General features: G+C 29.0%; 1 protein-coding gene across 1 annotated transcript in view; it reads right to left on the bottom strand.

Moving 5' to 3' along the window:
* Positions 1-2,323: 2,323 nt before the first annotated feature.
* LOC136988562 (sorting nexin-17-like) overlaps positions 2,324-21,308 on the bottom strand; it is a 51,618-nt gene continuing 32,633 nt past the window's right edge. The window contains exons 4-12 of the mRNA XM_067286457.1: positions 17,240-17,415; positions 16,165-16,252; positions 13,228-13,312; positions 12,986-13,148; positions 12,756-12,896; positions 12,388-12,450; positions 9,277-9,393; positions 5,251-5,442; positions 2,324-3,512 (exon numbers count right to left, since the gene is read on the bottom strand). Of these exons, the coding sequence (XP_067142558.1) occupies positions 3,396-3,512; positions 5,251-5,442; positions 9,277-9,393; positions 12,388-12,450; positions 12,756-12,896; positions 12,986-13,148; positions 13,228-13,312; positions 16,165-16,252; positions 17,240-17,415 (1,142 nt within the window). The 3' untranslated portion in view covers positions 2,324-3,395. The remainder of the gene's footprint in view (positions 3,513-5,250; positions 5,443-9,276; positions 9,394-12,387; positions 12,451-12,755; positions 12,897-12,985; positions 13,149-13,227; positions 13,313-16,164; positions 16,253-17,239; positions 17,416-21,308) is intronic.

Here is a 21,308-nt window from a genome sequence, read left to right as displayed (position 1 = left end):
GGCATAATAAATGGATGTATTCAGCAGACTCAACTGCGCAAAGGTGCTTCAATCTGTACGATAGCTGTTGCATAGCAATGTGGATCTGCTGAACGATGAGTGACGTAGCCTATTCACTAGAACAGAAAGTTGATGGCCTCTTTCACGGGCGGAGCCATCATTGATCATTGCGGATAGCGAAATACTCTGTGGCAACAAAACACCAAACACGTTTCCGGAACAGCGCTACTGTAGTGGACGTTCAATAGAAGATACTCAACAGCTCCAGAACTGTTCAGTCTGCTGAACACAACCATTATTTAACCAAAAAATCCACCGATTCTGAATTCGAGCACCTTTTCTTGATGCTTGAATTAAGAATCTCATCTCTTTAAAAACAGACAATCTAAAGCCGAATCCAACAATCGTATATTACAAAAAAGAAAACTGAAATAACTAAAATAACGTCAAAGACACTTAAAAATGCGCACGTGCTAATGCAATTCTTGCCAACTTTGGTCGGAAACAGTCGTCTCTAGAACGAAATTAGTAGCCTTCAACCGTATTATCTAGTAATCTTTGCCTGTCCCATTGGGAAACTAATGTCGAATGTTAAGGGGCGGGACCTAATACAGGTATATGCCAATCGAATCACCCGAGATTTCTGAAATCGTATCCGGACTCGAACCAAATTTCTAAGATCAACATGCTGACACCTTTATTACTTCGACATCCTACTATCTTATTTTGACAACACTTTTGGAATGAAGGGGGATGCAAGGGACTTCTTACACCGTTTAAAGGAGAAAGTTAGTTTATATTTTAAAAATTTTAACACGGTCTGAGCAAATGCAATGAGATTTTTGAGGAACCATCCTCTCATCCAGATATCAATATTTATCTAAACTATTTTGGTCGAATTAACTATCCCTCGCCCGCAACAGAATTTCCTTTCTATCTGACCAACAGGATGGTCACATTCGAATAGGAAAACTACTTAATACAAAGTTACAAGTGTGAAGCTCCGGAAATGTCCCAGAACCATATTAAATTCGTTAATATTTTAAAATATGATTTTTATTTCCATAATATGAAAAATTAATAATAATAATAATAATAATAATGAGAAAGCAACCTTTTCTCAGAAATAAAAGAAAGGTAAACTAGACAATGTAAGTCCTAAGATCAACTATCTCCGGTTGGGATCGAATTAAATGTCGATTTTGACTCATCCCGCGATCAAAGTTGAGGCCTCCTTACACTTAGCAACGAGCAACGACCACATAGAAAGTGAGGATGAGGAAAGACCATCAATCGGAATGGGCGATCAGAAACAGAAAATAAAGAAAACTCTGAATTTCAAGGACAATGGAGCTTCCTCTCCAAATTCTCATAATGCAAGATCTTAAGGTCCAAGATGAGGCGGAGAATTCCACTATCTGAACTGACCTCACCTTTTCTAAAGACTGATCATCATCCCCGGGGCAAAAGAGAAAGCTGAAGGATCCTTCTCAGGATTCTCTCTTTAAAAAGAAGTACCAGAAGATTTACAGTCTTCACCTGCAGACACACCAAGATTATTATTGCTGTAATCTTTTTTTGTGCGTGTATTTTAAATCAATACAGTTTTTAGTAACAGTTGAGTCTGACTCGGTGTCTATCACACTCACATACGAATTTGCACCTCTCTTCGGTTCTGACATGTGAGAGAAACTCGGTGACCTCACATAAGCAAGGACGAAATATGTTTTTAAAAGATTTTTAAGGGTGCAGAGTTAAAATATTTGGTACATATTTCACGAAATTAGATGACCATTTCACATTCGGCTGTGAACTGTACGATAGAGTAACATTAGAAAAAAGTTGGATATCTTGAATTGTCTTCGAAGTGTTATGCAGACAGAAGTCAACGACTATGTTCTGTTGACAAACATAAATTCCTGTCTATCTGGCCAATGAAACTATCGTATTCTTAGAAAGCAAACACTTACCAGGGAGTTTCCGGAGTTTCAAGTATGATTCTTTTGCTCCCTTACCTCGAAAATGTGATTGTTCATTTGTTTTTTTGTTAAATGAATTTCAATTAAATAAGATCGATTTATTTTTCTTCTTGTTCAAAGTGGAGTTTTATCGTTTTTATTGTTTAATTACATCGTTTTTTTCTTATAATTTATTTAACATTTCTTGATAAACAGGACAACTGTAAGTTAAAATAACCAAATTTTTAATATGGTTTTTATTTTAATATTTGTTGTTACTGTTTTTTTGCCTGGCACTGCCAGGCATACTTGTCACTACTTAAATACTTGTCAAAAATGTAAAATCTTTGAAATAAAAACCAAAATTATTATATATTATAATAAACTTTTATTATAGAATGCTTTTAATAAGCAATAACAACGTAACCCATAAATGGCCACAGTCATGGAATTTGCAGATTAATTAAAACATTTTCACCATTCAAAAATTACTTTTAACATATAATATATATGGAATTGGCTAATAATGTAACATAACATGATCTGAATGTAAATTCTGAACAATTCCACTAAATAATGTGGATTATTTCCAAACTTATTTATATATAAAATACGTTCCACGAAAGCATAAATATCGCATACGACTCTCTCATAGCGTTATTTATATTATAATGTTAAACTAGCAACGAATAGAATAAATTTCACTTCTGCAAACATAATTTTTTTTAAACTAAAGCTATAGCATTTTGAAATACTGCTAATATTTTCGAAGTGTACAGATAGTTTATGATTCCGTAACCACATAAAAATGTTATAACAAATGTATACATTGGCCAAACAAAGTTAAATATGGCTGTCATAAACAACTCATTGATTTTTGTATAATGGCAATAGTTTAAAAAACCTTCAAAGTTAATTATTCTATAACATCAGTATGTGTTTACCACATATAAACGCGACATTACTATATGGAATGTGTGGACTTCCAATATTTCATGCAGGTAACACATTTATCATATAAAATCTAAGTACACAGCTGCCTGTATTTTATTAACAGAGTATATTTATTTATATATATATATATATTTATATATATAGATATATATACTGTATATACATGTGTATTATACACATAGTTTGTACCAATAAAATGATTGCTTTTTAAAATTTTTGCTTGAATGCAAGCAAAATTGGAATCATGTTACAACGAGTAAGAGGAAAAAAAATTAAGTCTTGTTGGTATTTCTATAGTTAAAAAAAAAATGTAAAACACAATATATATTTGAAAAATGTAAAACCTGGAAGATGTATTAAGTAATATCAATCTGCAAAAAAATATTTCTTATTTATAATGCAGATTGATTTTATATTAAAATATGATTATTGGCACTTTTTAATATTTTGTAAAAGAAATTATAATAAAGTCATCGTAAAGGATCAAAGGTCTTCGTCACCAATTCCTTCGAACGCATCATTTTCAACAAATGTTTTAGGTGAGGCACTTCCGTTACCGCTTCTTGTTGGAGATTTGAGAGACAAGCCAGATAATTTATCCTAATAAAAAATATATTAAAATATTTAAAATTAAAAATAATAATGTATAGATAAATGAATATATTTTTAAAATTGCCTAATATTTTAATTATAATAATATAAGAAATGATTATGATACAGAAGTCAAAAAAGTTTGTAATTATCAAATCAGTTGGTTTAATGTCAGCATTATTTTTTTTTATAGCCAAACAATGTTACATGTACAATCATGCAGCAAAATTTCAAGACTATTAGTAGTACAGAGAGTCAAATGTGATAAAATGTGATTGAGATTTTTAGAAATATGAACTGTATTTACTTTGAGTTGCTCACTCTAGTTAAGAAAAACTATCATATTGCATCAATTGTAAAATTCATTACGTAACTTTCTCTAAATCTCTACTAACACTAAAAGTTCAGTAAAAATGTGTTCACATTATGCACCTCTACTTTTTAAATACAGTGGAACCTCTATAATCATAATATTCGATATTTGTCACATTTTGATGACCTTTCCCCCCCCATATTCGTCAGTATTTTCTGTATTCGTCATCATTCCCAACATTGGCAGTGGTGCTACAATGGCATGCCCGCAGATCAGCTAGCCGTGTTACTTAGTGTTGCCAATTTAACTAATTTTTTGCTAGATTTAGTGGATTTATGAACAATGTAGCCATGCAAATTACCTAAATCATAATGACCTAGCTATTTTTATAATACTACCTAGATATAAAAAATCAAAAAACTTTAATAGAAACAATATGGATTTGAACATTTTTGTCTAGCTATAAATTTGAATTTTGAGTTGGCAATACTATGTCAGCTAGCTGTAGTTAATCAGTCTGCTTTGTGCCATGGTTGTGTGTGTTCTTGGTTTCTCACGTTGATTATTTTCAAAAACTCAAGTTCCGATGGCTCCAACAAAGCACACTGAAGAAAAACAGCAAAAAAGGAAAGCTGTTAGAACAACAATAGAGATTAAGAAAAATTATTGCTAAGTCTGAAAATGTACAAAGTAGGGAGGTTGCAGCTGAAGTTTTCATTTCTAAAACGTGAACGTCAAACATTGAGTGCCGCCATCTTGTAAGTTTAATTATGGTGTTTGGAATGTTGAGCCAAGACCGCTTGATCGCTTTGAAACAAGCAAGCGGCCTTGGTCGAGCATTATTCCAAACGCCATTGTTGAACTTACAAGATGGCAGCACTCAACATTCAACGTTAACATTTTAGAAATGAAAACTTTGACTGCAACCTCTCTAGTGTTTCCAACTTAGCCAAAGAATTTAATATGCTGAGATCATAATTAGAATTACCTAATGTTTTAATCGATGGTATGTCGTCTTCTAAACAATAACAACCCTACTCTTCTTCCCCTTCTACCACTATACTGTATTTATTTAGTACAATAAAGATAAAGTTTTAAAAACAACAACATTTTTATTCTTGTATTTTTTTAGGATGAGAACAGATTAATTGAATATCAGTTATTTATTATGAGAAAAATTGTTTCTATATTTGTCATTTTCCATATTCATTAGATCCTTAGGAACAGATTAATGATGAATATAGCAGTTCTACTGTAATTCAGAAAAATATAGCATCAATGTTACCTTGTATTCCTTGTTACTTTCATAGTTTTATTTTAGATAATCTCAGTAGATTAGGCAGTATTTATAAGTTACATCATAATTTTATGAACATTGAAATGTGAAAATACAGAACTTATATAAACAGTAATTTAATACGTGTTTTTACTTACATTTGTGCCATGTACTATGCTATCACTAGATACAGATCGACTAACACATAACTGATGACTGCTTCCGTCACGTTTCATATAACTCCAAGAACCTCTTCTAGTTCTTTCAGGCTGACATCGGAACTTTGAACCAGTTTTCTTAACAAGAAGTTCATCTACCATTCCTTGAAGGCACATGCTCATCATTATAGCCTTAAATATTATTATTAATAATTATTATTTATAATAAAAATAAAAATGTCTTAGACTATTAAAATCAATCTCATTTAAAAAATAAATTTTAATATAAAATTCTTTGAAATTGTTAAATACGTTAGAAAATTAATGAAAATTAAATTTTTATTAAAATATTAAAAAACTGTTCCATATATAATGAAATTTTATATAATAATTATTTAATTTTTGATATCATGTATTAATTGAAATTATATTTCACATTATATGAAATAATTTTTATTGTACAAATTTAAAAATCTATTTAGCATTTGCTTGAGTCATAGACATTACAAATGCAGTCCTGATGAAAAGAAATACACTGTGCATTTCTTTTCATTAGGATTGCATTTGTACAGAATGATCAATGCAACTTCGAAAAACATTCTAAAAATTTAAAAAATTTTAAAGTTACATTCCAAAAAAACAAAAAAAAAATTTATATCACATCAGAATTCCACATATTGTTTTTTAAACAAATTTACCATATATCTCGGCGGATAAGACGATAGTTGAACCATACAAAATGGCCCCAAAAATCCGGAGTCGTCTTATAGGACAGATACAAGAAAATTAGACCGAAATTTATATAAATTAAAACCATTATAAAAAGAGACAAACCGTAATTATTTACTAGAAGAGAGTAGAGTATGTGCACAAAATAGAATAGCCCATACAGTGTTTTTGTGAATAGTCATGGTCATTACCCGAATGCCCGAATTAGTGTGAATGTTTGCAAAAATCGCCAGATGCAAGAAAATAAAATTTGTTCATTCAAAAAATTACAAATAGGACATAGTTCCATATACGCTATACAGTATTATTATTCATATAATGATTGCTGATCTAAACTAAATTCACAGGCCATTGATAGTTTGGGGGTTGTGGACAGATATATGCTAAAACTACAAAACTTCGACGAAAATTTATACATCTTCTTATCTAAAGGTCGTCTTATCCGCCGAGATATACGGTACTTACTGTAGACAAGTGAAAATATTTTTAAGATATTCACAGAGACATGTTAAAATAATTTTAGATGTATTCATGTAGAAGTGTTAATTAATCTGTTTGAAATACTGTATTTGTTTAAATTTTGAATATCTTCTGATATGTTATTGTTAACATTTATTCAGACATTGTCAAAATGCTGGGTTGCAATTTTTAATATCTTTCAACTTAAAAAAATTATGTGACTTCTGATCCAGATTAGAAGTTCATATATAGTTAATTGGGATCTCTGGCCTGAAAGCTTTCCATATCTAGTCTGCATTTTAGTGGGGTCTTGTTGCTGTACATGATGCTTCTCCTGATAACAATCAAGTCATACTGGTCATCTATCTAACTCTCTACTGGAAAAGTTTTGAATTGAATCATGTGACTTCCAGTCTAGACCAGAAGTTTGTATATAGTTAATTGGTACTTCTAGCCCCTAAGCTTTCCATATCTGGGCTCAATTTTCATTTATCTAACTCCATTCAACAAAAGACAGACAGTCAGAATAACAACAGTGGAATGTATAGATTTGCAATTTGAGAACTGCAATCCAAAACTTGATATCAAATTACACCAGACACACCAAAAAGGTTACATTTTTTGTATATCTGGATACATACATTTCTCATGAAATTTATCAGCTGAGCAGTCAGAAAAAACATCCAAATGGGTGCCTGACACAAATGGCCTTGGGAGAACACTGAATTACATAAAGTTTAGTGTGAAAAATTATATTTGTAGTGTGAAAGTTCCATGAAATTTTATAATTTAGAGTGCAAGAAAAGTAGGCCCTCAGGTATAAGTTTAAACCATAATTCTACACAGGAAATCTTAAGATCAACTTATACACCAATATATATATGTTATGCACAAAGACCAAAATCACTCAGTGAGCGAAAAAAACGACCTCAACGCATTGTGGCTAATTCAAAATGACCACAAAGCAAAATTCTTGTCATGGCTTTCATAATATCTGACCATGACACGTTCTGGTTAGGTTAGGTTAGTTAGGTTACTTTTCAACATGTAATCGTTTGTGAAAATCTGTTGCGGTGCTCGATATATCAATGTCTTCTAACAACTAATTTACTAAAAATAATTACTTTGTCAGGAACTTTTATTAATAAATCAGTCTTTTTTTTATGAGAATCAAGAATGTTTGTTATTTATTTTTACAAGAACTATTACCATGACACTTCGAGTTGCATTTTATGTTCTTTAAGTGACATTTACATTTTTTATCAATACAGTATCTTTTACAGTGACACATTATAAACCCTTGCTTACTTCCAGATGTTAACGTGGATACTGAGCGAAGTGTGAAGATGAGGGCACATCCTGAATGTTAATAAGGTTACAGTAGAGCATTGATTATCCGAATATCAATCAACCGGAACGTCAATTAACAGAAAGGTTTCCAGTTGGCAAATTCAAATTTCTGCTAGTGCTGTGGCACTGCAATCTTCGGCTATGTCTTGGGCCACTCCAATATTATTTTTGTTGGTGTGCATGTTTTAGCTGGCAGCACTATGACCATGAGAGGGTACTTAAGGACATGCCAGGATTTGAAAGAATTTCAACATAAGATAGGTTAATATATTTGGGGATACTATAGATTACCACCTATGGAATTTCGGGTCTTTGGGTATATATCTGAACTCAGGAGACCGAGACAAGTTCAACGATAACCTACTTTTGGACCGGAGACGAAAAATAAAAAAGTTATCATACTTTTTTCCAGCGATCGCGCGATAATAGGGAGTCGTGTCGCTCTCTCCGCTAAGTCGGCCTCTCTATCGCAATCGGGAGTCGCGTTGCTTGTCGTTAAAATTGCCTTTAGTAGATGTTTTCCCCTCTTTTTTTTACTTTGTTCAAGAACTACCGTGAATCAATAACTAGTGACGTTTAGCACATGGCGGCCTGCCGGCGGCTTCCCTCCGGGAGGTCAGTCGGGAGCACGAACAGTGGGAACGGCCGCCATGTTCGCTGCCATAAGTAACATTAACCGAAATGGCGATTGCGTGATGATCAGAAGTCGCGTTGCTCTCTCCGCTCTCATATTGCGTGTTTAACCCTGCTGGAGATGACCGTAGTCCGACGTCATGGTTTGCAGACTTTACCGCAAGATGGCAGTACTAGCAACTATGGTGCTGTCTTCATGAGAGCATTGAAAAAGTATGGTAACTTAAAAAGTATGATAACTTTTTTATTTTTCGTCTCTGGTCCAAAAATAGGGTATCGTTGAACTCGTCTCGGTCTCCTGAGTTCAGATATATACCCAAAGACCCGAAATTCCATAGGTGGTAATCTATAGTACACCCATATATTTTTTCGTACATAATTGGTTAACCGAAAAATTGATTTTCCAAACAACCCAGTCCCCAATTGATTCGGATAATCGATGCTCTACTATACTCTCAGAAACTGTAAATTATTTACAAGTATAAAGTCAATGAAGAAGACCCTTGTTTCTTAATTGATAGAGACCTGATGGATTAATGCTCATAATAACAGCTAAAACATTTCTGGGAGCTGCATGTCCCCAATCAACATCAGGCATCCTAACTAAAACATTCGAACCAATTTCAACCTGTCTGAGTAACCTAGCCTAACCAGAATGCATTATGGTCAAATATCATGAAAGGCACGAAATGAATTTCACTTTGTGGTCGTTTTTACAAATGCCACAATGCAAATTTTGCTTCGTGGCCATTTTGAAACAACAACACATTGTGGTAGTTTTTATTGCTCAATGAGTGATTTGAGCCTAACATATAATCAAAACAATATTTTATTAAAATATTAGCAAAATCTTACCTGTTCACTAGTAATAGTAATCCATTGTAATTTATCCTTGTTAACCAAATATTCAAAAGATAATTCTAATTTTAACATATCACTACCATCATCTGAATCTTTTGATTTATCAGATATCTGTTTGAAATATTACAAAAAAACATTATTTTAAAATTTACACTTATTCCTAATTGAATTTTTAATTTAAAATTTCAATAATTAATTCTGCTATTAAACAATTAAATTATCAAATATATACAAGTATATATTTGGTATATTCTGCTTATTGTAATTATAAATAATATAGTCAGTGTAGTAGTAATGTCATCAGTCAGCTAATATAAATCAAAATTAGCAAGTCCTAAAACACACAAGTATTATACATACAAAAACTTCACTTATAATTAGTATTCAATTATTTCTTAATCATATTTGGGTAAATAAGCATTTTCATGCTTTCTTTTCATGCTAGCTCCTCAACATGTAATTGATAACATGTCTTCATTATCAGTTATTGTTATTGGTCTTAATCAGTGCTTTAAATTGTTTTAATTGTTATTTGCTGGTATTATGCTAACTGTTGTTGAAGTTGGAAGTAGACAAACAATAGTGAAGAATTATTCATCCAGTATTGTTTGTTTGTCTTCAAGTTATACATTTTAAATTGTTTTAACAATTCCTTTTAATGTTGGAACTATAAAACCAAAACTTTTTTTTGAATTCCAATCTAAGTGTTGTTTAAATATAGATTGGAATTCAATACATGATAACAGACAATTTTGCACAGGGTATGTAACAGTATCAAGTTTCATACATCATAAATATAAACATCTATAAACCCAATTTTTTGATTAAAACCAAATGATTGCCAAATTATAACAGGCTATATTAATGCTACTATTAATATTTTATCAGAATCAGTCCAAATCAGAACTCAAACCCACAACTCCCACTTACCAAGCAGTTCAAGTCCTGCTTCAGGCTGATTCTTTTCTTCCAGGATCTTCTAAATTAATTATTAAAATATTATTTTAATTATAATTACAGTAAAACTTTGATTTAACCAAAATAATTCAGGTGAGAGGTAGCCATTAAAGTCAAAAGCCTGTTATATAATAAAGTAGGTTTTCCAATTGTGCATGTTAAAAAATTGCTAAATTAGTTTATCTGCTTTTTACTTATGTAGATCCCATTGTGTAATTAAGCATGTGTGAGAAGTTTAATTTCACAAAAAGTTTTCAGTATGTATTACTGCTTATGTACTCACTGTAGTTCTGAAACTGTTATAAAGAAGTATAGAATGTAAATTGAAATAAATAAACAAACACTTTTTGAAAAATACACTTTAATTATATTTAACTAAACCTCATCTCTATGGTTAATGCAGTTTGTGGTTAAATGGGCCCTGTATATTTCCATTTTCTCAATATGTTTAACAGCTTGTCTTGATCTTGCGGCTCTCACGATCGAGGCTTTATCCCAAAATACCGTTATTCCTTGCTCTTTCGCAAATGCTGCCAGTACCGTAGTGTTGACATTCTTGCTCACTGATTGCTTGTGCTCATATAATCTCTGCTTTAGGCTCCTCATCGCAGCGCTGACATACACCAGACCCGTGTTAAAACGATTATCTCTAATTGGGAATGTCGACACTACGGTATTGGCAGCATTTGCGAAAGAGCAAGGAATAACGATATTTTGGGATAAAGCCTCGATTGTGAGAGCCGCAAGATCAAGACAAGCTGTTAAACATATTGAGAAAATTTAACTAAACAAATAAATAATGTTCTTAGAAGGAAAACAAAATTTAAACTTGACAAAAACACAAAACAAATTTTTTTTGAATGATGATATATCAAGACACTTCACATTGTGACACGAAGTTAAGAATGGCAACTCTTGAATTTGACCTAATGCCTACCTCCAGGCCAAATTACTTAACATTTAATTAATAATACCAGTAGTAGCATTAATGTAGCTTGATATAATCTAGCAATTGTTTGATTTTAATTCATACATCACATTTTGTATTAATTTAAATTGCATTTTCCACATTTACTTTTTTATTTTTATTAATAATTATATTGTGGCGATACGCCATAATTTTGTATATATGTTTTTAGTGTTAAGCCTAATATTAAGTTTCCTTAGTCTTTTGTTCTATATCTTTTTCTCGGACTTTCTAATGGTCTTTCCTTCCTGCTGGTGGGAACACATTTTGGAGAATTACACCGAAAAACAATAGTGTGTAAAAACCCTGAGACAAGTCGGTGAGAGAGAGAACCATTCTTGAGCTAGTATTCAGAAGAAGCAGACGGAAAAAGGAAAAGGTTCAGGTCGTCGTTGCTGAGTGAGACATAGAGGAGATTCTTAGATCGTCTGCAAGAAAACGACCGACACTAAAATCAAAAGTTTGGTGAATACTGAGAAATCATCAGATCTGAGATAGCAAAAAAGATGGCTAAAAGTGAATTTGGCACAAGTCTCCATTTTGAGAAGAGTGAAGACCAGACAAAAGAAAAACCCGGGTACCCCACCAGCACTTTCTTTCCTTTTATTCTTACCCTTCATCTCATCCTTTCCTTCTCTATTTTCTTTTTGATTATAAGTTAGTTTAAGATAGTTTAAGTTAATCGTAATATTTCAAGAAAAGTTATAAACAAAGAACATTGTCGCGAAAATGTATCACTCTCCTTTGTTTGTACAAAGATTTACCACACCGATTTTGTATATATTGGAGTTGTATAGTTGGGAATCCAAAGAACTTAGTGTATTAAGAACAGTGCGAATGATTAATAAAATATTAATTTTTTTGTGTACAACTTCATATTGTATTGTTTGTCCGCATGCTCACCACAATATAACATAAGAATAAATATATCTCTCTTTGTTATCTTTTAACTAAAATTGAATACTCTGTTAAAAATTGCATTACATATTAATTTTTAAAAATAAAATATTTGTATGCATTATATGTATATAAAAATAATTTATAAATTCTTGAATGAAAAGCATAATTAACTTGTATCAAAGATTTTAAAAAATAGAAATATAGTTGAAATAAAAATTATAAAATCAAATACTTACAAGTGAAATAATATTATTGTGGGTAAAAACAAAGAATCAACTTACAGATGTAGTTATTCTCCAACACCTTATTCTTGTGACTCTGAAGTTGATTTCTTTTATCAATCCCTATATTATTATAATAAAAATTACAACAAACAAATTTGTTATTCGATAAAATAAAAAATGTTAAATTAACATTTTAAATATTTCTATAATGTTTCATTCGATATCAGATAAAGGTTTGTTCTGAAGCAAAAAATTGCACAACACAAAATATTTTATCATTCATACTTATAAATTTTAAATATGAAACAGCCTATTAAGATGAACTATTTTATATTTACATTTTTTCAAATTATAACAAGAAATTTTATGATAATATGAAATACTGATTGATAGTACCTATAATATACAAAACTTTATATACTTACTGAAGCAATCTGAACACGAAAACTCAGTTCACGGCCTCCAGCACTCACAATAACTTTTGAGTTTTGTTGTGGAAAATCTGATTTACATGGTTGAAATTGTATGTAGCCATAATATTTTAATGTTCTTGCCAATTGCAAATACTGAAATATTATTATTATTGAATTATCATATTAAAAATATTTTTAAAAATATAATTCACCAAATATTTGTGAAAATTACTCAAAACTACCTCTTTCTTAGAACCTTTTGCTTGCAAAGCTGCCAATTGTTGTTGAGTTTCTTTAGTAGTTATTGTCCAACCTCGTTCTACATCGCTAATTGCTTGTACATACAGAAGATTGAGTGCAGTTCTATCATCAAGTAAATCATCATCATACGATAAATCCCAATAACTAAAAAGAAAAAAAAAAAGCAGTTTAGTTGTTAAATTAAAATGAAAAATAACTAGTTTTAGAATAATTATTATTTTGCCTTTTTCGTATAATTAAGTAATGCCCTGCACCAGCTGCTTGAAGAGACAGATAAGGAGCTTCAAAATCTTGTAATTGTCGCTTAACTAAAATAAAATATTTAAAATAAATAAAACTAATAATATGAATTATTGCTTTTTTGTTATTTAATTATATTTTAAGTAAGTTTTATAAATAACTTTTTTTTAAATAAGAAAGCAAATTTTCAAAAGTGATATACATATATTGTATAAATTTTCTGCCAACAAATTTCTATTATTTTTAATAAATTAAAATATTAAGTTGTTACTGTTTTAAATATTACTTTAAATATCATAAATATTACTATTAAAATAATCTTTTGATTTCATAGATATGAAGAGATGTTGATATCTTTATTTATTTGAAGATTTTTTCAAAAAGTACTTAGAAAGTTTGTTTTGAAATATAACAACTTAATATGAATAAAAGTAAAATGATTTTTAAGTGTAGATCTGTATTACAAATATAGAGTAAATTATGTAACCACCATGGTGTAAAATTCATTCCAAAAATAGTTATTAATAAAAAGTTAAGACATGATTGATGCTTAGCTAACATTATAGCAACAAAAGTTTTGCAATTTCATTATAAAACAAATTTCAGGAAATGAGACATTTCTGTTCAAATCTGGAACTTTTCTTTATGACATTTTGGAACTGAGCTAAATATGTTTCTGGTAACACTGAACACAGCACAAAAAATGGTTTCTAGTACCAGTATGACAAATGGTATAGATGTCGGCAGATGTCTATAGGTGCAGAAAGAGCTTACTTTGGGAGATGGTGAGATGTAAGAATTTCTGCAACTTATGTAATAAACCTTGTGCCAAAAATCTGGTTTATTTTGATTCTATTATGTGTATTTCTATCTAACATTTTAATTTTCTTTTTATTGTTTATTTTTTAATTTTGTTTCTATTCTTTTGTTTTTTATTTCTCTATTAATTGTGTTTTTAACTGCATTTGCTTTATGTATGTTGCTGTACACATATTAAATATGTTGCTAAAATAAGAAAATACATAATTAACTACTTTTAAACACATTTGAACACAAGACAGATTAACTTAACCATATAAATTTATTTTTATATGGTTAAGTTATACGATTAACCTACAACTTTTATAAAAAAAATAGAAATTTATGTTCTTAATAAAAATAATCAATTCTCTAGTAAAAATAAATTTGAAATCACGTGTTAATGGTAGATGATTTAAAATGATATGACATTGTATCAGTTGTCATGTAATATTATGTCCTGACAACACTTGATATCAAGTGATATAATTTGTTCTCATCTGTTAAAACATCTTTGTTTTCAGTTTTTGAATGTTTGATGTTATATAAAACCAAAATGTTAAAATTGTTATTTAAATGATAAGAACAGTATGAATTTCATTAACATTTATTAAGAATACAGCTGTCTCACTAATCTGAGATATGTTGAACTGGTAGTTATCAGTTAGAGAATTTGTATTTTGTATGTACTGTACAGTGCATACATATTGCACAATAAAAAAAATGGACTTGGCTTACAGATTAATGTATCATATTAATCACAAATAGGACTGTTTTGTCGACTGCATGTATAACAAATGCATAGTAATTGACAGAGTACATATATATTAGTCTCTCTGTAATATACGTTGACAAGTGGTAACATGAAAATTTCATATGTGCTGCCCTATGGGGTATCAGATTACTTAATATGTCAGACTGGTGAGCAATGAACTATAGAGATTCCACTGTATTTATTTTTCAGAAAAAATTATCTCCCACATCATTATTTTAATGATATGGTAACAATTTAAATATTTCAATAAAATATAATTTAAAAAGTTAAAACAAAAACATGACAAGTTTATTAGTACGCAATAACACACAATTATTTTTTTAACTCAATGATTCAAAGCATTAAAACAATTGGCAGTGAAAGACCAAAATATAAACATTTTTACAATAAAAACAAAATTTTTTTTCCACCTTTTTTTATATATTTGGAAATCAAATTTGACTAAAAGTAAAAAATATTAGAATCTATAACAAATTTAGTTACTCTAATTCTTTATCATATTTAACACTGATATCATAAGTGTTAGATATGATAAATGAAAATAACAAGTTTCTGACAAATTTGATAACAAAATAGAAAAAAACTAATCATAATATTTACAGCAGAAATTGAAATCTACTGTTTCCATCATAATCTAAACTAGTCTATACTTGTACTATATAACTTCCACAGATTAAAAATACTTCTGTAATTTGATTTGTGTGTTTTTGTTAAATATAGAAATCCTAATAATACTTACATTTCAATAATATCAATATCTCTAGCACTTACTGACATTTGAAACTGTTGCACTTTTATATTTGAAAAAAGTTTGTATATTTTTTAAAATGTGACAATGAAAAGTAGATTTATAAAACTAAAAATAAAAATAATTAAGATAAAATAAATGCAAAATACATCTAGAATACATTCAATAAATAGATAGGAACAAGCATGATAGGAAACTGAACATAAATTTGTATATATTTTCTATATAGTTTATTTATCCACAATTTTAATATCAAATGAATTCAAGATTACAGACAAAAAAACAAATTATACATTAATGCCACAATGTAAAAAATATAGTAGAAATACAATCTTTGTAGCTATCCACACTTGTTACAACAGCATAAAACATGTTAAAGATATGAAAGTTTCAAGTGAACATATTTCACTTCAACATAACAATTTACTATAATTCATTAAATAAACACAGTGTAAATGTAATCAAGAAAAACAACTTGGCTAACTCAATAAGTCTACATTAATTTTGATTATCATTTTCATTAATTTAGCATAAACTAGTAATAGTGTAATATTCCACATAAACAATCAAAAGAATAAAATAATTTAGAATTTACTTACCTATAATTTCATTGTCCTTCTTGTTGATAAGATATATACAAAAATAGCATATCAGATCAAATTGAAGATTGATGGCTTTAGCAACTGCCTAGTTAACAAAATTTATAATTAAATGAACTGAATAATTGAATGAGTATCATTATTAAAAATATGATTTTGAAAGATCTAAACTTTAAAATAAGAAATTAGATTTATGTACAGTGTATACAATTATTCTTTTAAATGTTATTTAAATGTTAAAGAATTTGGAACTAGTTAAAATATAATTTAATATCTTTAAATAGTTATTATATTCATTTCAAAAAACAATATAATTTTAATAAAAAAAAATGAAAATAGTTATCCAGAATGGAAACGTTTATAAGAATCAACTTAAAATTCAATTTGAAACATTAAATGCCTCAAGATTTATTTTAGTAGTAAATAATATAAATCCCTGCAGGAAAATTTCAGGGAAAAAAAGCTGATCACAAAAAAATTACAACAGTAACTTGCATCAAATTATTGTTGTAATTTTCTTGCAATTGTAAGTTGCAACATACAAGGTTACTTAACACTAATATAGTCTATTGTTATTTTATTGAACTTAATATTGTAGCTGCAGTTTACAACCAATTCAGAAAACTAGGATTACAATCTAATAAAAAGGATATCATAGTTTTTGCTTCACTACTAGTAGAAGATAAAAGAAAGTATGTGACTTGTATTATTATATATTGTATATTTAGTACAACTTGCTAATTATATTATTATATTTATTAACATAATTATAAATGATAACATATTTTCATTAATGCAAAGCAGAAGTAAGAGAATTTTAGAACTTTATATCATTTTGGATTTTACATTTATCTTCAAATTAAAATTTATGCAACTAGCCCTAAAAGTTTGTTCCAATGATGTTACTTAAGAGTTTTTTTTAACTGTAATTCAAAATTAATAGAAGTATTAGAATATAAAAATATAAACAAACAGTGCAAAAAGATTTTTGTTAATATTAATATTAAATAATATAAATTATGTATAAAACAGTCCTTAAATTCAATCTGTATTTTACATTATTATTATTATTTACCTCTAAAACTAGAGATGTAGGATCAATAGACATAACATGGATGGAAACTTTCTGCCAATTCATCAAATATATATCCATATCAACTTCTTCCTCTTTAGCATTTAGTGTTTCTTGTTGTGCATTTAACAAAAAGCCATTAAACAGGTCATCACTAGCAACTCTACTATCTTGACTGACTAAAAAAATATATACATCACTGTTAGTTATAAATATAAAAATTGTAAACTGACTGATAATTTGGCAATTCAAATAACTTAAAAAAATGAAATGCTAAAATAGTACTGAACTTTCTGGCATTCATATAATTAATTTAACTAAAATTAAACTCAGTATTATCATCATTAATAAATATTTGAGCTGCATAGTAATACAGGGTTATTCAAAAAGGATACTGTTACTATGTATATTTCAAGTATGAATAAATCAACTTTACTTTTGCACCATCCTTTTTGAATAACCTTGTACTTGAGAGGTAGAATATAACTCGTGCCTCAAAAAATTAAAGCATCATCCTGTGAACCAAATTTTTGAAACTGTAATGATTTCTTTTTAGATTTATTCTACAGTCAAACCTATCTATAACACAACCTGTATATAGGGAAAAATCTGTCATTAATGAAAAATTTCTTCGGTCCCTTGAATTTTTTGCAAAAAGTAATGTAAATTAACCTGTATATAGTGGAACCTGTCTAAAGCGGAATCAGAAAAGAAAATTGGGCCGTATAATGGAAAAATCAGTATCTTTATCCAATTTCACAAGTTTACAAGCCTAGCATGTATAAACCATAAAAAAGTTAGAAAATACACATATGCAATACAGAATAGCAAAATACGACTACTTTATTACAGTAATTTTTATTGGGATTTAAACAGAAAGTTTTTGTGTATTTTTATTAACAGCTGTTTTTACTATAATTACATCACATATTTATGTTAAGTTGTGAACTTTAACACTTTATTTCTTATGTAAGATTGTATTCTTTGTTTTGAAGCTTATTTTAAAATTTTACACATTTCGTTAACCATAACCATTTCATCACGTTTGAATAAAATCAAGTTGAAATGTCTGCATATAAAATACACATTGGGCATATTATGCATGCTTTTTAAGTTTCATAAAGAATATCATGCTATACAAACAGTAAGAAATACTTGTACCATGTATGGGGAAGATTCTTCTAAACTCCGAATGTGTTAAATGTGGTTTTGAAAGTTTCATTTGGGAAATTTCGAACTAAAGGATACAAAATGTACGGACCCCCAAAAGCTGTTGAAGAGAAATTGCAGGAAGAAATTGTTAAAGATTGACGAATAACAACTTGTGAATTTGCAACAAATCTTAGTGTGTCACAGACACATATTGTTGAAACATTACATCCACTTGAAATAGTTGTAAAACATGCTGATGATTGTGTTTCACATACAGTTTGTTTTTTTTCCACTTATGAAAAAACAAACTAAACTGAATATAATTTTGTCTGACAAAGATAGGCAGCTGTAAGGTTTCATTTTATTTTTAAATTGGTTACTCAATTTTATCTTAAAGAACTTTTTTTTATGGATGAATAAAAAAATTAAAGTTAAAAGAAAAATATTTGTTATTAACCGAAAATTTGTTCTAGCAGGTGGTGACTGTTAAATCGAGTACCAAGGTACCACTGTATTTGGTTAATGCAATTTTGATATATGCAATAGCATTGAGAAATTTATTAATCACATTAATCAAGGAATACCTATAGTAGGTAACCTGTATGTAGCAGAAACCTGCCTACTACAGAAGAGTTGTTTGGTCCCTTGGGGTTCTGTTACAGACAGGTTTGACTGTATTTTGAATTGAATTTTCTTTCATAGTTTAAGGACAAAGATAAATGAGTAAAATGTAAGCAAAATTTGTAAGTATAGAATGATTAAATGCAATTGTACATCTCTTAAAATTTCAATAAATTAAATATTTTTATTTTCTAAAATCTGTTCTATTGCTCATACATGATAACATATAGACAATCAAGCCCAAATTAGTCTAATAATCAAATAATAATGCCAGATTAACTTTTCAACTAAAACATTGATTAACACAATAAATGTTGATAATTTAGTCAAAAACAGATATTAAATTTAGACAAAAAGGATGATTAACTAATTACACTAATTTTGAATTAAATAAAATAATTTAGACTATTCTGTAAGGAAAGATTAATCTGAATCACAACTTCTGATCACTGTATATCTAGATGTGTTACCAATTATACTATGCAAACATTTATCCAATCCTTGATTTCAGTAGACAGTGATTGACCTAGATGGTTCTGAGATCAAAGATTGGATAAATGTTTGAGCAGTATAACTAGTTATAGTATCTTGAATATATTAGTCTGTAAGTGAAGATTAGACAGAGGTCTAGGAAAAGTAATTGGCAATGCAACTGTGTGGTAAACAGAAGTTGCAAGTTTCTCATGATCCTCTCCAGATCAATCTTTCCTCCAGAATAGTCTAAATTATTTAATTCAATTCAAAATTAATGTAATTATTAAATTTAATAAAAGATGGCAGTTTAATAGCATAAATTATATATTAAAATTAGCCAATGTTTTAGCTTGAAAGTTAATTCAGCATTATCATTTGATGATAACATATACTATATTTCCTTAATACTACTATATACTTTTTATTCATTTTCACTTGTTTGAAGTATGTGACAAAGTTACTTGATTTCTACATTTGTAGTTCAAAACAATACTTAATATACTTGGATAATATGATATGTTATGCATCAATAATAGATTGTTTTGGCTATAGGCTACTATTCAATAGTCATCAGTTCAACTGAGTTTTGATGGTAATGAATATTGAAGTTAAATTATTTTTTAATCTTTAAAATGCCTTCAAGACTATATTATGTTGCAACACTAAAATTATTAACTATTTTACATTGAAAAGAACATTAATAAAGCTACCAAGTACTATCTGCTTTATTAACAGAACTTACTAAAATTAATTATTTAAAAAGTTTTCTTTCCATAAAAAGTTTTTAAATTCAATTTTAAATTCATGGTGTATTTTAGAATTGAGGTAATATAGTATTTTTCTTTATATAGTGATACTTGACTATCTTGACATTGTTTCTCTGACATTAAATTTTAGCATCTATATTAAAATTATTTTAGTAATTTTGAGACTTTCAAGCTATTAATTTACTTTTGTTACAATAAACATTTTGACTAACACATCATAGAAATTATAATTCATTTAACTATAAATTTAAAAAAAAATAACCTTGAGTTCATTTGTTATTTTTTGAATTAATAAAGAGACTGAAGATCACAAACCTTAAAGTATACAGGGTTAACTCCACAGCATTGGTGATGTATGGGTACATAGGAAGATTATCTAAGATGTTACTGTTAACTATCCTTTCAAAGCTTAATAGTTAGTAGGTGACAAAGATTTATCCACAATTGGTTGAAGTTGTGTGTCTGGCATGTGTCTTCACAAATACCAAGATATGAGATGTGGCAGTCACTGTAGTGTTACACAAATATAGGAAGCCTGCCAGTGGGATGTTGGAAAATCAAAGTACCCTAGACTAGAGCTTATTGAGGAAGCTGTTGAGTGCTATGAAACAATGGGTGTCATGTATATATTCCTCAATGCTATTACAATAAGTAGACCTATACATAAGGACAATGTCCTTAGACTTATCAGCTTTGAGGGTGATGATGTCATTAGATTTTAACAGGTAGAGATGAACTTATTACTTTGCTTACATCCCTATTGCCTTAATCCCTTTTCTAAATCCATCATATTACTTATGAGAAAATTTAAAAATTCATGCATATACTATTTTAAGTTATTTCTTGAAATACCTTCAGATAATATTGTTAATTTAGAAGCATTCCAAATGTTCTAACTTTTTTCAAGCTATCAAGCTTGATACATTTGGAATGCTCCTAAATTATGAAAAATATTTATCTGTCAGTACAAAAATGTAATTAGCAAAAATGGCTGGTAGTAGCCATTTTGAGCAAACTTTGTAACATTAGTCTGAAAGTAATTTAAGAATACAAATACT

This window comes from Centruroides vittatus, unplaced genomic scaffold (assembly GCF_030686945.1).
Source record: "Centruroides vittatus isolate TY-2023 unplaced genomic scaffold, ASM3068694v2 scaffold_3315, whole genome shotgun sequence".
Classification (NCBI taxonomy): Eukaryota; Metazoa; Arthropoda; class Arachnida; order Scorpiones; family Buthidae; genus Centruroides; species Centruroides vittatus.
This window is presented reverse-complemented; position numbering and strand designations above follow the sequence as displayed.